Source organism: Dufourea novaeangliae, unplaced genomic scaffold (assembly GCF_001272555.1).
Source record: "Dufourea novaeangliae isolate 0120121106 unplaced genomic scaffold, ASM127255v1 scaffold7, whole genome shotgun sequence".
In the NCBI taxonomy this organism is placed as follows: domain Eukaryota; kingdom Metazoa; phylum Arthropoda; class Insecta; order Hymenoptera; family Halictidae; genus Dufourea; species Dufourea novaeangliae.
This window is the reverse complement of record NW_015373896.1, coordinates 3,072,638-3,092,152: the sequence shown is the minus strand read 5'-3', so window position 1 is coordinate 3,092,152 and position 19,515 is coordinate 3,072,638. Positions and strand designations below refer to the sequence as shown.

General features: G+C 39.8%; 2 protein-coding genes across 4 annotated transcripts; one reads left to right on the top strand and one right to left on the bottom strand.

The window, feature by feature from the left end:
• The first annotated feature begins 293 nt into the window (after window positions 1-293).
• Window positions 294-16,098, top strand: LOC107193350 (trichohyalin). 3 transcript variants are annotated; one of them, XM_015582758.1, is made up of 30 exons: window positions 294-346; window positions 1,476-1,609; window positions 2,519-2,617; window positions 2,724-2,813; window positions 3,342-3,496; window positions 3,910-4,001; window positions 4,351-4,416; window positions 5,066-5,231; window positions 5,849-6,074; window positions 8,505-8,658; window positions 8,857-8,986; window positions 9,780-10,001; window positions 10,265-10,438; window positions 10,704-10,864; window positions 11,092-11,374; window positions 11,611-11,725; window positions 11,855-11,969; window positions 12,142-12,264; window positions 12,496-12,843; window positions 13,096-13,266; window positions 13,355-13,510; window positions 13,600-13,707; window positions 13,801-14,076; window positions 14,164-14,218; window positions 14,553-14,694; window positions 14,780-14,891; window positions 14,999-15,108; window positions 15,188-15,332; window positions 15,405-15,502; window positions 15,720-16,098. In XM_015582758.1, the coding sequence occupies exons 3-30, from the start codon at window positions 2,520-2,522 to the stop codon at window positions 15,790-15,792; spliced, it is 4,164 nt and encodes a 1,387-aa protein (XP_015438244.1). In that variant the 5' UTR covers window positions 294-346; window positions 1,476-1,609; window position 2,519; the 3' UTR covers window positions 15,793-16,098. The 3 variants fall into 3 exon arrangements, with proteins under 3 accessions (XP_015438244.1, XP_015438246.1, XP_015438243.1); XM_015582760.1 differs by lacking the exons at window positions 294-346; window positions 1,476-1,609 and adding an exon at window positions 1,613-1,640; XM_015582757.1 differs by lacking the exons at window positions 294-346; window positions 1,476-1,609 and adding an exon at window positions 2,368-2,411.
• Window positions 16,092-19,276, bottom strand: LOC107193351 (G patch domain-containing protein 1 homolog). Its single transcript, XM_015582761.1, has 4 exons — window positions 19,213-19,276; window positions 18,761-19,139; window positions 18,464-18,688; window positions 16,092-18,374 (listed from the first exon to the last, which is right to left on the bottom strand). Exons 1-4 carry the CDS (start codon window positions 19,274-19,276, stop codon window positions 16,154-16,156), a joined length of 2,889 nt encoding a protein of 962 aa, XP_015438247.1. The 3' UTR covers window positions 16,092-16,153.
• Between the last annotated feature and the right edge of the window lie 239 nt (window positions 19,277-19,515).

Sequence of the window (19,515 nt, the reverse complement as noted above, 5' to 3'; positions counted from 1 at the left end):
TGTGAGAGAGGCATACAGAGAAGAGGAAGTGACCGGGACAGTGTGTAGGAGAAACATCGAAAACATGTAAACGCAGTCTACCGGACCCTTGCGAGTTATCGATAGAAGAAAGCTACGAACTGGGAAGTCCCCGCGCGCGGACTGTGATCGATTGTCGTTCTCTGGTCGATTGTTCGTCTGCTTAAACGTGTACAACGATACATTTAATATGAGATCGCCAGGATCACCTTGTTTCCCCGGTATGGAAGATGAGCTCGTGAACGACGTGTTCGACCGTTCTTAACGACGGTTCACGGATAAATTTAATCGTGACCGCTTGCTGCATTTGGGTTAACATCGATCGAAAGTAAGTACACACGCTGGTCGATACGTAATTGCGTAATTACTGACCGGGATCCAGAGTGCTCGTTGCGTGCACTCTATTTTTCCGTCGGTCCAACGATTTCGCGAATCGATAATCGACCTCGCGCCGTCCGATAATCGACTATATAGATTTTCCTTTCGACGTGCCGCGTAGGCTAGACTCTGACACACGGAATTGGAAACCGCGATGTATTTGCAACCTTGTATTTTTGGAAGTTAGACGCGCACAGACCACGCGTGGGCTTCGAACGATTCTAGGCGGGATAATTGATATCTCGTCGTGCGGTTTGATTTATATTTCGATGCGCCGAGACGCAGGAGTAACGATAGACGGTGGTGATGCGGTGCGGACTGGCTGAAAGTTCGCGCGCTTCGACGTCGTGTTTCGAAGAAATGCTCCGTTAGGTATTCAACGGTTTCGAATGAAATCGTGCTGATATTTCTGACAATTGTAGGGGATAATACTGCGGCCAAGTGTATTAATGGACTGCATTGTAAATTGATGGAAAAACTGTGGAAATCGCTATTCCAAATTACTTACCGCTTGTTGTTCCTTAATGCCGGAATCACTACGTTAAAATTGAATCGGAATCCATCGAAATCCGAGTACTGTTACCATGCAATAAAAAAAATCTTCATCGCATAGACTCTCGAATTTCATCCGCAACATTCCAAATTCGATATTTTCTCATATTATTGATGAATATTACGAATAATAGGTTCTACAAAACGACAAACAATTGTGAACATTATAAAAAATGGTGTCTCATCGAAGAAGACGAAACAATTGATTTTCGAGTAATGTTATTGAAATCTGCAAATTCGTAAATATTAATATTTTCATAAATGTTTAAAATATATATTCTGTTTTCCGAACTGTTTCTCGAAAATATTACAAACAAATAAGTACGAAGGTGTGAAAATAATATTGGATAACGTGTCAAAATACAGAAGACGATTTAACATTAGAGACTACCCTAATGCATTATAATACGAGATCCCGTCGGTTCATTTATGCGTCGCCAAGTATTTCGTGGTTCTACAGAAAGCCAAGCTGCCCTACCCGTCTTGCGAAACGGTATTCTCTTATTAATTCAAGGTTTCGTTTCTAGGTCCTCCCGTGCCGGTTCTTCGAGACGTTTAGAGAATCGGAAAAAGGGCACGGGAATATGCCCTGCGTCGGGGATCTCACGTCGAGATTCTCGATTCACAGTGATTCGAATACCCATCCGTGCCGTTTATGGTGGTACGAACCCGTTCCAGGACATTCTCTTCGTGTAATCCACGTGACTTTTTTCAACCGTGTCTCAATAATCCCGTCTCACTGCTTGGCCCTTAACAAGCGATTTCTGGTCATTTAATATTAATCAATTTCACGGCGACTAATGACTCCTTCGATGTTACAATTTTTCAGTGGTACATCTTCGTATATATTTTGTTTTTCGTCTTGCATCACCAAGTGGACATGGAATGGATTTTTTAAATTATATTTCATTTCGAACGATTCATTTGTAAATAACGTACTTATATGTTATCCTCTTCTACAGGTCTGGATTAAGATTTTTGGGGTCCGGGGCTCTCAAACCTTCTATAGGGCCATCTTGGTTGAAAAGTGGGAGGGGGGGTGTAATTAATTTTTGTAACAAAACATACAATACAATACATAAATCTTCAAAAATTGAGATTTATTCTAAATAAAATTAAATAACAGTTAATTGTAACGAAACGGAAGGCTTGGAAGGGGCCCCCCTAGAAAATGGGACCTGGGTCTATGGCCTCCCTTAGTCCATAGCCCCCCCCCCCTATCCCTTGATCCAGCGCTGCTCTTCTATAATCTCTCACGTTGATGATATCGTTTGTTCTGTCATGTGAAATCCGCTATGTATAATATCGTCTCGTACTATCTCGTGAACTGACCGCCTGTCTCTCAATTTGCAACTGACGATTTAACACTTATTTAAACGAGCACCAGTGATCATGAATTTATCATTACCGGTTCAGCCGTACGGCAGCTTCTGCTACGAGCGGAAGAAGTCAATGTTGTCATTGTAAATGTATTTGTAATACGATGTTACACGTTTATAACACGCTATACGAAATATGTAAATTCGAGTTATGTATGTATATATATATTGATTCACATTTAATCTTGCAGAATGCACCATATGTATTCGTCGAAGAAAGGTGACCCCCTTTGCCCCCTCGGCTTCCATCCCCAAGTACGATGGCCGACCCGTTGCAAAAGATGCTTCAGGTATTTTTTGTTTCTGTTTTTGGTAATAGTGAAAGGATATATATTTTTTCTTAAAGAGATAAATGACAGTTGTATGTTTACGAGACAACGAATGTATGTTTTTCAGGGATTACAAGGAACACGGGGGTAAGAAAGATAGCCTGAGGGACATCACATCGTCCACACCCAGTCTTTCGTATGAGCAATCCTCGGGCCGGTGAGTTCAAGAGGATACTGATTGATTTAATTTAAATATAGTTATAACCAATAGGGTCCACAGTACTTTAACTTATCCCGAAGTATGTTTAGAAAGGTGTAATAGTACTCGTTGTACTCCTACAAACATATTCGCCAACTTCTTCAGTCCTATAAACTACGACCTTTAAGTTATATAGGTCGATGAACGTGTTCTCAATAGATCAGATACATATGGTACCAAACCCGAGAGATACAATACTGATGGTACCACACCTAAGAGATCCGATACTAATGGTACCAGACCCGAGACACCCAATATCCCCCCCCCCCAAGAACGGTCCTGCCCAAGGGGTTAATATTATTATCATTGAAAATTCAATTTTAACAGTTATAAAATCTCTTAAGTGTTCATTCACTGGTGCGTTTACCCTATAAATAATGTGATATTATCAAATCGATAGGTATCTGTTTCCATAAATATGTTTATCTTATTTCAGTGACTATAATATAGGGGATTATTCGTTAAACAACGCCTTGCTTTTTACAGTTCCAATGAAAACGGTAGAAGAATTTGGTCGTCCGCGACGAACCTGGCGAAAGATGATCAGAAAACCACCACAGAATCGCCGTCGTCCGCGGCAGCCGGTTGGACGTCACTCATGGATCTTTCTGCTATCGACAAAGAGGAGGAAAGAATGGAAGGTGACTCTCCATGTCTAAGCGATTTTTTTTCTCTCTGCAACTTACGTAACAACGAATTACCCGTTTTTATATACAAAAAGCAACTTCGCTGCGCAATTCCATACCTCGATGAAACAGAATTAATGAGCAATAGCAAAACAAGAAGTCCCCGATAATTGCTTATCGGTGGACTGGAGACGTTTATGCATTTATAGCGTTCCTTAGGTTGAAGAATGCAATAAAATGAAGACTTCAGTGAAGTTTAACACTGTTTATGGGATTACTATTGTCGTAGTAATGCCTCCAGTGTAAAATTTAAAATTCTTTCCTACTTTAATTACCAGATACTAGTGCCTGAAATTGTGAATTTTTGCATAAACTTCGCATTCGATTATATTCATTCTCGTGCTAATTTCCGCTAAACGCTTCGACAGCCAGGAGGAGGCCATCGAAATTGCAAATCAAGGAGGTCATAGACAACAGTAACGAGAGCGCTTCGGAAAACGATGTCGAGTTCATAATTCAGGTAAATCATCACTAAAATGTTCAAGCTTTAATTTGCTTTTCATGTACACAAATATTCAATGAATGTTAACAAAGTTATGGAACATGGAAAGTAAAAAATTAATGATAAAATTCGCAGGTAAATCATAGTTTACACGTTCAAGTATTTTGTTTACCTTTCATCGTTGCTCGTCGAATCCAGGCACGGCTTAAAGTATGAGAATCAAAGATCGGTAACGCTTACCGTTATCCCCGATATCTTTAGATATAATATGTTATTCTTGGAGACCGTCCACGATAATGCAAAAACACTCGATTGATTGTATCCACGGGATTTATTAATAATCGCCGTGTTTTATTTTGATGTTCAGGTGAAGAAATCACGGACCGGTCATATGAGAAATTCCGTGGAAAATGACGATCACCGGATGGAAGAGGTAACGACAGAGAAAGTAACAAAAATCGTTCGAACGTTTCGTTCTAGCTTTCAGTTTTTCCTTTCTCTGACCAATGCTTAATCTTATCTTGGGTTTAGCACACCCAATATTAGATTGTTCGGTCATGTTATCACTGTACCATCGTTTACTTTTTTACAGTTAAACATTAAAAAAAAATTACAAAATCTCAGAGAATGATACATAATTTAATTTCAGGTTATCGTCTACTTAAAAGATCTTATTAATCCTCTGTAAACAAGTTTTATTTTTACTGAAAAAGAGTTTTATACATTTGACTTAACAAACGATTGTACAGTGCAGTAAAGACTTTGATAAATATTTTAGAATATTTTTCTATGTTTTGAAAGCTTGGAACAGTAAAAAAAATTAGGTTAAGACATAAACATTTCTATTTCTAACTTATTAAGCCATACCCTATAAATTAAAAATAAAAATGGTTATATGTAACTTATTTATATAATTATGCACGTGAGAACGGAAGTCAGACGTAGGATAATTTCGGCCCAGATAGCACATGACGCTATTTCAGGTTTAAGGCGCCTTTAAGCCGTCTTCAAGGCGTCATGTGGTATCTGGGCGTCAGATTGAAAACAAAAAATTTTATTTATGCAATTCATGTAATCGGCAGAGCGAGACGGAGAGATTGCGGACGCAACTGTTCGAATTACAAGCGCGATGCGAGCGAGCAGAGAAAGAGAAAAGCGAGATCCTGATGAGAAGGTTGGCCACCATGGAAACGATATCGAGCAAATCGTCGCCGAACGAAGTGCAAAAATTACAAAAGAAAAACGAAGGTACCGAACAAGAATGAAAAAAGTAAAATATTTATATTGAAAACCATTTCTTCGTGTTTGTTGGTCAGAAACTTACAGAATCTTTTAAATGTTCATTCATTGGTGCGTATACCCTACTTAAATAAACAAGTTATCTATAGAGAACTGTAGTGAATTCACCCTTAGACATTGGCATTGTTTCATCTGTAACATTCTATCTGGCTAGCGAAACGGTTTCAAATTTTCACCGTTAAAAAATGATTTCTCACTTTCACAATTATTACCATTCCGAGGAAATATTCACCAGCAAAAATCTGTTACAAGTTCAATCTGCTTTTACTGCCCTGGTGTTCTTAATCTTGAAAAATTCGCAATCCCAATTTCCACAATAGCGTGGTATTTGCCCAGGCTTAGATGAACAAAATACATAAATCTTCAAAAATGGAAATTTATTTTAAATAAACTTAAATAAAATTTAATCATAACGAAATGGAAGATCAAAACGGGGCCCTACTGGAACTTCGGGCCCGGGGCTACAACCCCCCTAAACCCCCCCTTGATCCGGCGCTGGTTTACGTGTTAGAGATGTGGGTTTGGTCCGATAAGGGTTAAACAATCATGCTCGATAACATTTTCAGCCCTGACGCAAGAGAAAACCAGCTTGATGACGAAAATCCGAGAGTTAGAGAAAGAGGTGAACACGAAAGCGTTCAGGGGCGAAAGGGATCGAGAAAAGGATGATCTACGATCGAAATTGAAGGCGGCCGAAAATCTGTGCGAGACGTTAATGGACGAGAACGAGGACATGAAAAAGGAGATCCGACAACTGGAGGAAGAGATCTACGAGCTACAGGACACATTCAGGTAATCCAATTCCTCTTCGTTCCTGAAATTCTCGTAACTCGCTGAAATTTTACGTTCTTTTTCCTCTTTGTTTTCGTTTCTTGTCTACTCACGGCATGTCTACCTTGGCTTCCTTTTTGCCCGTTTTACACAGTGGACTCTAACTATATTGCCACTAAACATATTGCCCCCAGATCCCACCACGTTGTGCGAATTAAACAAACTCGCGTGATAAACAGTAGACGGACGTTTCCGTTCGTGGTTTATTGTTGAACGTTAATAAAAATAAAATAGGAAAAACATACAGAGCTATGTGATAAAAACAAAAGAAGAAAAAAGTTTCAAGATGAGCAAAAGAAATTCGATTTATTTACGAACGAAAAACTGTTTATGCATTCGCATCGGACGTTTATTGTACCGAGAGCCGAAGGGCCAGCTGAACGCATTCTACTAACCGGTTTGTTAACTCGATCTCCATAATGGCGAATCACGACTCGCTTTTCTGTAGATTTTTTGAGTTTTTCATGAATAACATAACTGTGTTGCGGGTGCGACTGATCATTTCGTCGCCAAAAAAATAAAAACAGGATAAAAATATTCTTGTTCCTGGGATAGGGAATAGAACGCACCCGGACACTTTGAAGGCATAGGCGTAGCCAGGTCATCAGTCACTGAGGGGGGCCGGGGGGCAAAATTTACCTTAAGACCCTTTCCCCTTTAATGGCCAGAAAAAAATGGTGATATTTAGGAAATTTTTGTAAATATTTAGAATAAGGGAGGCAGCTCCGATGACCTTGACCTTGACATATATTGTCAAGGTCACCCTTCTGAGTAACCTTGAGAATTTTTGATCGACACGATTAGCATCACCTACAATTTGCAACGCTGCACGAATATTAAAACAAAATTGTTTTTATTTACTTGAATGGATAAGTTTTTTTTATCATACTTTCTTTGCATTATTTTAAAAAATTCCTAAATATTACCTTTTTTCGGACTGCTAAAGGGAAAAGGGGCCTTAAGGTAATTTTTATATATTATTTTTTTCCTTAAGGAGGGCCAAGACCCACCCCCCCCCCTTCCTGGCTACGTCCACGTTTGAAGGGGCTCGAGAACAGTGTTGGGTTTCCACTTACTGCGGTGTATCGAAAGACGAAAAAGGGACAGGTGTCGAGAAAGACGAAGAACGAACGAAAAATACGTAGGATTCTTACAAAAATCGAATTTGTGGACGCACGAGAAAAGGGGAAAGGCGAATGGACAAAGAGGGTAAAAAGGAATCAAAACAAATCTCTCTGTATAGTCACGCGTCCATGAGGGAAAACGAATGTAAAAAATAGAAGAAAAAAAAACAGAAAAGTGCGAAAGTTTTTTTTAGCAAATGGAGCCATCTGAATTGTTGCAGGACGGACGATTTGGACGGAGTGACGATTTCCAACTGGTTTTCGAAACTGGAACGTCGGGGCTTTCGTTGCCTCGGGATAACCCAATTCTTGCAACCAAAAAAATGGTAAAAAAAAAATAAAAAATAAACATAAACGGACGATGAGTTCTCGTCGATACGGATCAAATTTTTGCAGTCCAAAGAAGAAATGGAAATAGTCTCCCGATGAAATGTCGGGTGAATCTTTAAAGAGCTAATTGAAAAACCGAACTTTCGCGGTTTTTTAAAAGAGAGCAGTACGTGGAACGTTTGTTACTGTCGTCGAACCCTTTCGATATTTTCGAATTTCTCGGGGCTTCTGATTTGATTGAATGTGTACACGTGAGAAATTAACAAAAAAAAACAGGTAACTATATGTATGTTTCTGCCGCGATTTCATTTTATCACGCTTGCTCTCAATGGAACTGGGTAACTCCCCTCCCCAATGTACGAAACGTTAATTTGAGACACGACACTTTAATGCTTCATTAAAAACATATCGAAAATCAACTCTTCTTTTTTCATGATTTTTCAAGGTCACATTCAATTTCTTGCAAATACACATCATAACATAACATGTGTCACTTTTTTTTTTAATTGAATTTTGGAAGGAAAATTGAAGGTGACCTTGAAAAATCATGAGAAAAAAGATTTGACAAAAAATTTGCTATAATCACGTTAAAGTTCTCTTGAAACCATGCTGTACCTGACAAAAACATTTTCGATCGGACTGCTAATAACAGTATATACCGGCCAATAAACGACGTACATTTCATATGCAACGACCAGACAATCGTCTGACCCGTTCAGGGAACTTAGCACACGAGTACTCTGACCCACGCCATTATTCGGTCATCCTTGAACGATGTTAAGATCCGTGTTGCACAACGACGTTTCGTATGCAGTTCCCCCTCCACCCCTCTGATAAATTATCCGGTTCCAAAACACGCCTGTTGTGTACCGTTTTACACCGAACGACGATCGTCGAAAATGATATGAGTAATATATCGATATTTCGTATTCTTAAGGGACGAGCAAGCGGACGAGTACGTCCGTCTGCGAAAAAGTTTGGAACAGTCGAATAAAAATTGTCGAATTTTATCGTTCAAGCTGAGAAAGGTCGAGCGTAAGGTCGAGGAGTTGGAGACCGAAAAAACGTCCCTGGAGAAGAGATACGATGAGGTATGTGTGTGTAAAATTGATATACAGGGTGAGTCGATACGAATTTACTATAAAAAATAATTTGTTATATATTGATTGTATCAGAAAACGTTTTAATGAATTATGTAGCATTTTAAGGGATGCATCGGATGGATATTATTTCCTTTCATTACACCTTATTTTGTTTTTAGATATCTACATACATGTATATGATTTCAGGTGAAAAAGATCGAGGAAACATTGCAGAAGATTAAAAGCGAATTCGATAATAGGCCTCAGAAGAAGGCGAGCGATCTCGCGACTAGAGTGCAACTGAAGAAGCTCGTCGACGAATTGGAGAAAGAGATAGGTTCGCTATGGGTGTTAATAACGAAGTATTTTCTTATTTTTTTCTTTTATTAAACTTAAAAAAAAAAGAAAAGTTCCGATTGGTTTCGATCGATCGATATGAAGGGAGAACGATAATTATGAATAGGCAGTTTGAGATCATTTTAGAATTTATTTCAAACGGAAACTTATGCCTACGGTTTGCAAACTTATAAAATGATTCGAGGCCAGATTCGAGCACGTTGAGGTGACTTTAAGTTTGAATATTGTATCTGCAATTCTGCTCGACAGCGAAACGAAAGAGAAATACTCAACGAACGGTACGCGTTACGTGTTAATATCGAGGTTCAAGGTCATCTCAAGGTCATTTTAAGCCTTTTGTTCCCACTGTAGCCATATAGCTACGAATTCAAAATTATGAAATAAAATATTGGAATCGTTTTTTGTATCGAGCGGGACATACAATGTGATAATTAGTTTTTCGATGTGCTTCGGAAACAGCTGTAAAATAAAAATATTGAAATCTTAAAATATTCTTGTGAATCATTTATATGTCGCATAATATACACAAAAGTGCAGCAAAACATTTTTCTGGTAATTGTTACATAATTTGGGAATGAAAGGGTTAAAAGAATGTTGAGATCAGCGTCGTCTCTGTAATGAGAAAAAATTTTGAATACTGCACTTGGAGAAACTCAAGGTGACACGTCCAACGAACGCTACAAGTATTATTCTAGACATTTCTGTAAACGATTCGTTTGTTCGTTTGAATAGTGTGCACAACGTTGAACAAACGGAATTCAAAACCTTTTTAGGCGATCTGATGGTTGTTTTTACAAATATTTCCGAGGGCAAGGATATGGACATTCATGATATGAAATCGAAAGATCACGCCAAATACGATAAACTCTTGAAGGATCACGAAGCGCTGAAAGAGAAATTCGATTCCCTGACCAAAGAGTTGGCCGACGAGAAGGAGAAGAAAAAAGCACAGCCAAGCACAAAATTAGACGAGAAAAATTCCGATCTACAGAACAGTAAGTGACATTTTTTGGGATATTTTAAATGATTAAGTCCCCAAGCAAGGAAACAAGGCGATTTGTTACACGTTTTCAAAATGTCGTGGAATCCAAGTGAAAGAAGAAACATATGACGAAAAAAAAATATTAAGCGAATCTTTGAAATCTTCTTTCGTAACTGCAACCCAAAAAATAGAATTCAATGATGTGAATTCACGTCCTAAGGGGTTAAGTTGGACATGGAAACATATTATTAAGAATTTTCTTTTTTAATGTTTCAGCGAAAAAGAAATTAGAAGAAGTCGTGACCCTGAGGGAGGTCGAGAGGAAGGCATGGGACCAGGAGAAACAAGGGTTGTCCGAGGAGAAAGAGAAATTGAAGTCGAAACTTCTGTCGCTCTCTGCGGAGAAACTAAAAGTTTACAACGAGGCTGTTCAATTGAAGAAAGACTTGGGTAAGAAACGTACAAGTATACAGGGTGTCCCATTTAAATCAACCCACTCGAATATCTCCGAAACTGTTGACGATATTAAACAATATTTCAGACAACAGTTAAGTGATATCAGGTAGACTTCATCTGAAACATTTTTTAATATTGTTAATAGTTTTGGAGATATTTGAGTGGGTCGATTTAAATGAAACACCCTGTATAAAAACGGATGAAAATTTATCGAGGCGAAGAATGGTTCGTTGATTTCTTTTTTTTTTTCGTTACATAGAGACTGCGAAATCGTCAGAGAAGGAAGGAGCGAAACTGGAGAAAACGATAAATGAAATGAAGAAGGAACTGTCGCAGGAACGAGACAGGTGCAAGAAGTTGCAGGACGATTTGTCTGCGTACACGGAAAGGGAGTCGAAAATGACGCAGTCTATTTCTTCTGTGAGCATCTTTCGTTAGTTAAAAATATTTCGCCATTTTTAATTGCTTAAACGTAGGAATTCCAATTTTTATAATCAAATAATATTACTTCTCGAATGAGTAGACACTTGGGAAACAATTATTTAATCTCATTCACTGTTTAAACATCATGATGACGATCTTAGAATAATAGTATTGTTCAAATAAAATTATGACCAGCTCTGCTAATAATTACGCTTCTCTTAAAGGTCGAACAAACGAAGGCCAAGCTGGACGCTGAAGTGAAACGATTGAAGAAAGAACTGGAGAACACAAAATCCTCAGACTCCACAAAAATAAACGATCTGACCACGGAACTTACGGAGCTGAGAAAAGAGAAGGAGAAACTTCAGTCACAAATCGACGAGGAGAAACAATCGAGGGAAACGGAGGTGTCCACGCTGAAGAAAAAAATCGGTTCGTTGGAGAAGACCGGGCTGAACGCGAAACGGATGAACGAAATGCGTCAGACGTACAACGAGAAGATTTTAAGTAAGTTTTTCGGCTGTGGTATTACGGTGCGATGATCAAAGGGACAGGGGTCCAAAATATGTAAGGGTGTTCCAAAATTCTAGGACAAACCGCAACATGCATATTCCTCGTGCAAATACGAATCGAAAAGCCCTTTACCGTTTTGTAATCGAATTTGCACGAGGAATATGCATGTTGCGGTTTGTCTTAAAATTTTGGGGACACCCTATATAAGGCAACAGTGGCTTACATTACAGATCTGGAGAACGAGCTGAAGAAAGGCCAACAGGAGTACGACAACTTGAACGAGAAGTACAATGAACTTTGGAAGCTGAGGAAACAATTCGAAGAGGACAACGAATACCTCAATAAGTAAACGATAAATAATAATCAGAATTCTAGATAAATAACCGATATATTAATAATTAACAGAATTTAACGATCTCCTAACTTCTTTTATGTTTTTCTTTTTTGTAATGTAACTTTAATGTCGCGTTGCAGCAAACTGCGAGAACAGAACATTGAATTAAGCGGCATCCGCAAGGAGCTAGAATCGCTGCGACAATCCACAAAACTGAAAGAAAGCGAATGGAAATCAGAGAAATCTACGTTAGAGGTAAGTACAACAATTCCCAGATAGCACATGACGCCTTGAAGACGTCTTAAAGACGCCTTAGACCTAAATTAGCAAGATCAATACTTTTTCAATATACAGGGTGGGTCAATTTCGAAACACTCTTTATACAAGACTTATTTATCGCGTTTTTGTGTGTGCAATTTTTGTTCAGAAACGCGTGAAAGAGAGCGAGTTACCGAACAAAGCTCAGATAACAGACCTAAACAACGACATCAGCAACTTGAAGAAGGAGAACAATACTCTCGTCTCGCGGTTAGAAGACTTAAGGAAAGCGGTAAGAACTGTCTCTGGAATTGCCATTTCAGTTAACCCATTAAGTGGACCGTATACGTGGCACTTGTCGAAGATTTACTATATATTGTATAATTATAGCAAATCGTTCTTTTATAGAAAATCACGGTCGCGAATGTATAATAAATCACTGTTAATAATTTTGCACGCCATTTCTAATCATAATGCGTTAATACAACTGTTGTTTCAACCGTTGTATTGTTCATTTTCCTAGAATGACGATCTCTCGGACAAACTGAAAGATTACGAAGCTGTGTCGAAGATCCATCAGGCTCTGACGCCGGACACGAACGCCCTCGAATCGGAAATACGAAAGCTGAAGAACGCGTTAGAGAACATGGAGAGGGCGAAGAAGGCGGATCTGGCACAGTGTAAGTTACGTTACGAGCACAGGATCACCGCCATCAACGACGAAATTCAAACGATTCAGAACCAGCTGTCCCGATACAGACGGGAACGGGACACGTACAAACGTATGCTCGAGGGCGCCCAAAAAACGATCGGGGATCTGAAGTCCGCGAAGGGCAGACAATCGAACGCGTCGTCTGGAAAGTCTGACGAGGTTCGTTCTTCACGAATATACATTGTTTCGATTTTTTAGGAACCTCGATAAAAGTCACAGTATAACAAAATAGGAAATCCTATATTAACCTTAAAGGGGTTTTTTTTCACTCGAAGAACAAAGATCTGGCAAAAATACAATTGCCTACTACTTTTACCGAGGTCCCCTATAAATTTGCAAAATTTAAACCAAAAACATCGAAAATTTTGGGTATCGAAAGATTACTTTCTAAATATACCGCCCACATTTCAGGAGGAAGAAGTGTCTGGTACCAGCGTGCTGGTGCTCGAGAGGCAGATCCATAACCTGGAGGATGAACTGTCGGAGGCGCGATTGGAAACGTCCCGATTGAAAGCAGAACTGGTGTCCGAAAAATCGGCCAGTCACGTTAAAGTATCGGAACTTCAATCGCGAATTAACGAGGTATTGTGATTGATTAACCGTGGTCTCCATTTGTTTCACAAAAATGCGTAAAATAGCTGGGGACCTGTTAAAATTTTTGTATTTCTAGCTGGAGGAAGAACGAATGCTGACGAGTGGTAGAACAAAAATACCAGGTCTCAAAGTTCGTATGGAGTTGGCGTGGCAGAAGGAGAGGGAAGAGCATCAGAGACTGTTGCAAGAAACGGCTACGTTGGCAAGGGATTTGCGACAAACCCTATTCGAAGTACCTTGCATATATTGCACTCGTTGTTCAGAATCCACTCGAGACCATTGTGTAAAAAAAATTGTAATTTTTCAAATTATTAATTTTAGATCGAGAGAGAACGGTCGAAGGAACGTTTGGAGAACAAGAGACGGCAGGACCAACTGAAGAAGGTGTACGACGAAGAGAAGGAGGAGAGCAGGAAGAAATTACTGGAGGTGATTTGCATTAGAATAAAGTTATACAATAGTGTTAAAGAATTTTCGTGATCAGAGGGAAAACACCGTGAAAAATTTTTCTTCTGTCTACAGTTACAATGCGATTTGCTCGAGCTGAGGGACGCTCACGCGAAATTACGTACCAGCAACGAGAAAATGAGACGGGAGAAAGAACGTCACGAGAAGGAACGGGAGGAACTGAAAGAGGTGATCACCAGAAAATCGAAACAAGAACAAATCGAGCTACGGAATATCAATGTACTGCTGCAACAAGTGAACGATTTAACGAAACATTTGCCCGAGTTGAACGGCATCGCTGAAAACGGAACGTCGAACGCTTACACACCCACTCCACCCAGGCGATTAAAGGTACGTATCGAACTGATGATATTATAAAAATAAAATCAGTTCACTTGGACCAACGGTTTGCATGAATTATCGTTGTTTGACTGTTAGGGACCAAAGTCGAGGGAGTCGTCGCCAATGTTGGACTCGAGAGGGGACGTAAGAGGTACGATTAATACGATTAACCGTTTTAAATAGGGTAGATGTCCCAATTATTCCCACCTTAAAAGCGTAGCGTATCTTCGTTTAATTATTTTACGTGTTGTTTAACCTAGAAGTCGTCTAATCCTTATACGTTACGGTTTTCTTAAGTAAAATAAATAAACTGGCAGTATTAGAAACACTGGCAACAGTCGGGACATTTACTCCCAGCTAGCACATAACGCTTGATGACACCTTGAAGACGGCTTAAAGGCGACTTGTGCTATCTAGGCTGTACCATATCCATTGAAACAAGTATTCAAGACTTGCATTATATCAACGTGTCTTGTGTGTACAAGGATCAAATTCACAACTCGCCGAAAGAACAGACAAGTTGGAGTACACTATTAAAAAATTGATGGACGTAGCCAGAGAGCTGAAGGAATCGAAGAAAGCCGCGGACGAGTCTACCGTGACGCGATTAAAGAAACTTGGTAAAAGGTACTGTTATTTATCAATAACAATCACTTGTATCGTTTGTTCATCGAACGATTCGCATTAAACAGTCTATTTACAATTTTACTAGATCAACATCCGTGGAAAGTGATCCTGGAAAGGGTATGACAACGGCACGCTCCAAGCCACGTTTGCAGAGGAAGAGTTTATCTTTGGAACAGACATCATCACGGAACGAAGAGGTACGTGTACAAGTTTATTATTCATATAATAATAACATTATACAATTTCACAAGAATTGTACTCGTCTTCAATTAGGAATTTTTTACTCGAATATTCAATGTTTCAGTCACAGCGTATATGGGGCACCGATAGCAATATGTCTAGTTTGCAGTCGCTAGAAGGTTCGGATATCGATGGACGAACAATGAGCTTGCAGAGAGATTCCAGTGTCGATAGGTAGTATTCGTACATTCGCAAAGGGAACACAGTGACCACTGTCCAATCGTTAACCGTTTTAATATTTCTTTACAATCAGCCGCCTCTCAACTGGTTCCACAAAAAGCGAGATGTTGGAACGAGACAAGAAGCACAGTAAAGGCATCATGAAGAAGATCACGAATAAATTAACCAAATCGGCCAGTGTAGACAATCCAAACGTTTCCATGGATCACTCCCTTCAGGTAAACAAGAGAAATAGTTTATACAAATGCACACGATAGTTTCGACATTTACATTAATCTCCCATATGACAGACATCCGGATCTGAAACGAGCATCAACGAGAAGACTGAAAAGAAAAATCTGAAGAAGAAGTTAACGGACATGTTTAAAAGAGGTTCCAGAAGCAGCAGGTGTGTTCACACTTCTGTTGAATTAGCAGTAACTCGTTCAGAGCCTAAATAATAACATTTATATTTGTAACAGTCATTTATAAATAATTGAAAAAATTAGTACAAGTTATACAGAAGCCATTATAAATGTAATGTCTGTGACCATAAAGATTTCAGTTAGAGGGATTTTCCTTGATAACAGGGGAGTTAAGAAATAATTATCCATGTGTATTTTTAGTGTCGAGAAGAAGCTGAACTCCACGAATCACAGCAGACCACCGTCGAGGAACTCTACAACATCGAACAAGTAATATTACAACATCTTTATACAGCCATTCTTTTACCACAGTATAACCTTATGTAAGTGTCGGCACTAGCATCAAACGCCACTACAATTGAAAAGAAAAGATTGCTCAATTTTAGAGTATCAGAGCATATACACGAGAAGAAAATACGAAATATATTCTTGTACATATCGGATGTGCTTTTACTAATTGTAATTACAGGACATGTAAACGGTAATTACACGAGCATTTTCAAACGATTCATTGAATGTACACACGATGCTGCAAAATATGAAAGAACACGCAATAAAGGAACAATGCGCCTGTTGTTATTACGACTATTTACCTCAATTCATTTCATTATTACATGTATCTCACGTCCTCTAATTCACGAGCTACTACGACGTTCCTTCTTCGACTTCCGTTTGTGTTTCGAACTCTTGTGCTCTTTATGCCTGTGCTTTTTCTTCTCCTTCTTCGATTTCTTCGATTTCCCTTTCTCCACCCAAACACCGGAAATCTTCGAGTCCTCCTTCGGTTGTGGCACCACAACACTTCTAAACACAGGTCTGAAGCTCTGGGAACTGGACGCCTCGGGTGTCGAACTTTCGGGTATGGTTAGCCTCGAGGGAAGAGCAGGTCCATACATATCGGGCAACATTATCACGTCGTCGTCATTCGTGTTACTATCTTTGCACTGATTCGACCCGATCTCAACTTCAACATCATCCGTTGTATTCATGTCCTTCTCTTTACACACATTTTCATTCGCCTGTTCGTCTGCTTTCGTCGAACCGCAAAGCAGGTTATCCAAATCGACCTTCGCGAAAATTCCCCTCGGCGGAGAAGTGTTCCTATTTGTGTTCACCTCGCTCGCGGTTTTCCCAATCAAAACTGACTTCACTGCCTCGCTGTCCATGCTCACTTCCGGCTCCGAATCGGAATCTTCGCTGCTGCTCAAGAAAATCGCCTTGAAAAGATCCTTCTTCTCCTCTGACTGTTTCTTCGACACCGATCTTGATTCCTCGTTGTCTTCCTGACTCGCGACAGCGCAGTCCAAATCCTTGAACGCTGTACGCGTTTCTGCCTTACCGTCCAGATTTTCTTCGACATCGGAAACATTCGAGGGGATTTCTTGGACCTCTTTGCCGAAAACCTTTTCGTAGGAAGCCTCGAAGTTTCTCACCTTTTCAGACACAGGCACCGATTGCTGATGATCGTTAAATTTTTTTTCCGATTGTCGCTCTGACGTCACGCGACCGATGACATTTCTATCTTTTAATTGAGCATCAGCTTTGTCTATTTCGTTCATCGCGGTATCGGTTGCTCTCGAAAATTTCGTGGAATTGTTCCAATCGAGGGAATCGAAGATTGAAAACTTGGCCGGCTTTTTCTGCATCTCTGGCTGTGCACAACCGACTCTTGGTTCGGGGATATTAAATCTTTTGCATACTATACTTGCCGGCTTCCATTCTATACGCTCTCTGGTCAGTTTTCCGAACATTTTCATTTTCACAGCTTGCTTCATTTCATCGTCCTGACTGCATGTCGCAGTGCCAGCGTCTGAACTCGTGGATTCCGTAGCATGTACGAATTTGTTTGCAACAAAATCGTTTGTTGGCTGATCGAACAACCTAGCTGCTTGCTCGAACTCGATTCGTTCATGCTCTCTGTCCCATTCTGTCATTGACAGTAGTTGTATACTTTCCAGCTTGCTCTTTTCACCCTTCTTCGTGAAGACCAAATATTGCTCGAAGCGTCTCTGTTTATCAGGATCTGCTAGAAACGGTTTCACCGTGCTCTTTTTCGACGAGCCGTCCTCTTCAGATTTACTTGTGCTCTGATCTTCCTCAGACTTGGACGAATCTTTGAATTCCTCCAAATTTTTCAAGCTTCCATCGGCGTCCTTGCCAGAACCAACAATACCGCCTTTAACAAAACTCTGAACATTGAGCTTATCCATCCAAGACGTGGCTGCTTTAACTTGCTGACTTTCCAACCTCAGCCTCTCTTCTGTTTGCTGTTTCCCATGTAAATTCAGCGTCTTGGTAATAATATTAGACGCAACCGACGGCACCGCGTTCGGATGCGTGTCTGACACTTTCTTAACAGTATGCACATCCTCTAATATTCTAGCCCTATCAGCAGCTGTCAGATCCTTACGTTTTCCATTTTCTACCGTACGGGGAACGTTCTCAATCGGTGGATAAAATCGACTTTTCCTAACCGCGTGCATCGGTACAAAGTCTTTCGGTAACTGTGGTGGTGGAAACACCTTTATTTGCTCTAACTTCTCTCTCGCCGGTGCAAAGCCAACTAGACAATTGCTCGAGTTTCGTGAGCCGCTGTCTTCAGACCACCGACTCTTCGGTTTACGTTCAGGGCCTAACGAGAAGTCGTAACGCGACATATCATCCCTTGCGTAAATATCTTCATCGTCTGCCTCGAACGCGCCAACGCCAAACGCTTGGCCATGTATCGACAATTTTTTATTCTTGTCTTGAACGCTAAACGCAGGAGCATCAAACAAATTTACATGACTGGACAGTATAGTTCTTCTGTCTAAACCACTGTATCCTATACCGAAGTAGTTATCTTTTGGGTTACATCTGTGGGAAAATATATGTATAATTATTATTCCGATAATCAGAGTATTTTTACTATTCGTTAAAATGGTAGTACAAAAATTTCAGATCACCTGAAGGGCTCATAATCGTCAGGAGCAAACATAACATCTCCGTAATCGTCTTCCGAATCTTCTGAACTACTTCCCGAATCTGGTCTTCCAGCCTTCAACTGCGATACTCTTATTTTTTCGTTTCTTTTTCTTACTTTTGCCTTCTCCTTCTTGGTGAGTCTTGATCCTACACCCTGACCGGGTCTCCATCCCATTCGCTTCAATAACATAATACCCACTGTGTCCCTGAATATTTACATTAAACATTAATTAAAGCATCTTTACATTTGCCATGGGATAAATGAATTTAACACTTACTTCACAGGTTTTAAGAGCTCTTTTAATACTGGAGTACCAGGAATCGGACCACTACTCTCACGATTTGTTTTCTCTCGTTTTAATCCTCTCTGACCATGATCAATGTAATCACTGGTAGTACGAATACCAGTTGGAGCAATTCCAAACTGACTTGTATCCTCCTCATCCATAAAATCCTGGGCCCGCTGAGTGACATTGTCTGCTTTACTACTCCGAGAAGATTTAAATTGCTGTGGTCTCCATCCATCTCTGGTGCCAACTGTGTTAAAGTACCCAGCAGAAAAACCACCCGTAAATGCTCCATGAAACCTACGTCTACCTTGGGCATCGTATGCATACTGATCTTCGATTGTCACAGGTTTCTTCCTTGGAACATTCTCTGTAACGGATTCACGTGATTAAAACAGTTCTAGGATAACTGTTTATTTATCGTTTCGAGTACTACGACATACCTTCGTCTATCGGATCTAGAGGGACTCCGAAAGACACGTAATTCTCGTCCTCAGAATCACTCATTTTTAACGTAGAATACTTCACTGGCGATAAATAAAATTAAATGAAAACAAGACATAGACAGTTTCTCGCTAATTTATACAACTGTCAAAGACAGAGTATTTTAGGTTATACAACACGCATGTAATATGCATCTTATAACAATATTTACTGACGCTGGCTAGATAACTATCGTTTCATTCGAACGAGCTAATCTTATGAAATAGTTAAAATTTTGAAAAGGCACAGATCAAATTTTGAAA

What these genes read in the sequence shown, in the direction of transcription:
- LOC107193350 (XM_015582757.1), top strand. An exon ending in ATTACAAAAGAAAAACGAAG is followed by an intron (nt 5,232 to 5,848) that starts GTACCGAACAAG and finishes TAACATTTTCAG; the next exon opens with CCCTGACGCAAGAGAAAACC. An exon ending in TGACGCAGTCTATTTCTTCT is followed by an intron (nt 10,865 to 11,091) that starts GTGAGCATCTTT and finishes CTTCTCTTAAAG; the next exon opens with GTCGAACAAACGAAGGCCAA.
- LOC107193351 (XM_015582761.1), bottom strand. Translation starts at nt 19,276, where the DNA reads ATGAGTGATTCTGAGGACGAGAATTACGTGTCTTTCGGAGTCCCTCTA. An exon ending in TCTAGATCCGATAGACGAAG is followed by an intron (nt 19,140 to 19,212) that starts GTATGTCGTAGT and finishes AATCCGTTACAG; the next exon opens with AGAATGTTCCAAGGAAGAAA. An exon ending in GAGCTCTTAAAACCTGTGAA is followed by an intron (nt 18,689 to 18,760) that starts GTAAGTGTTAAA and finishes GTAAATATTCAG; the next exon opens with GGACACAGTGGGTATTATGT.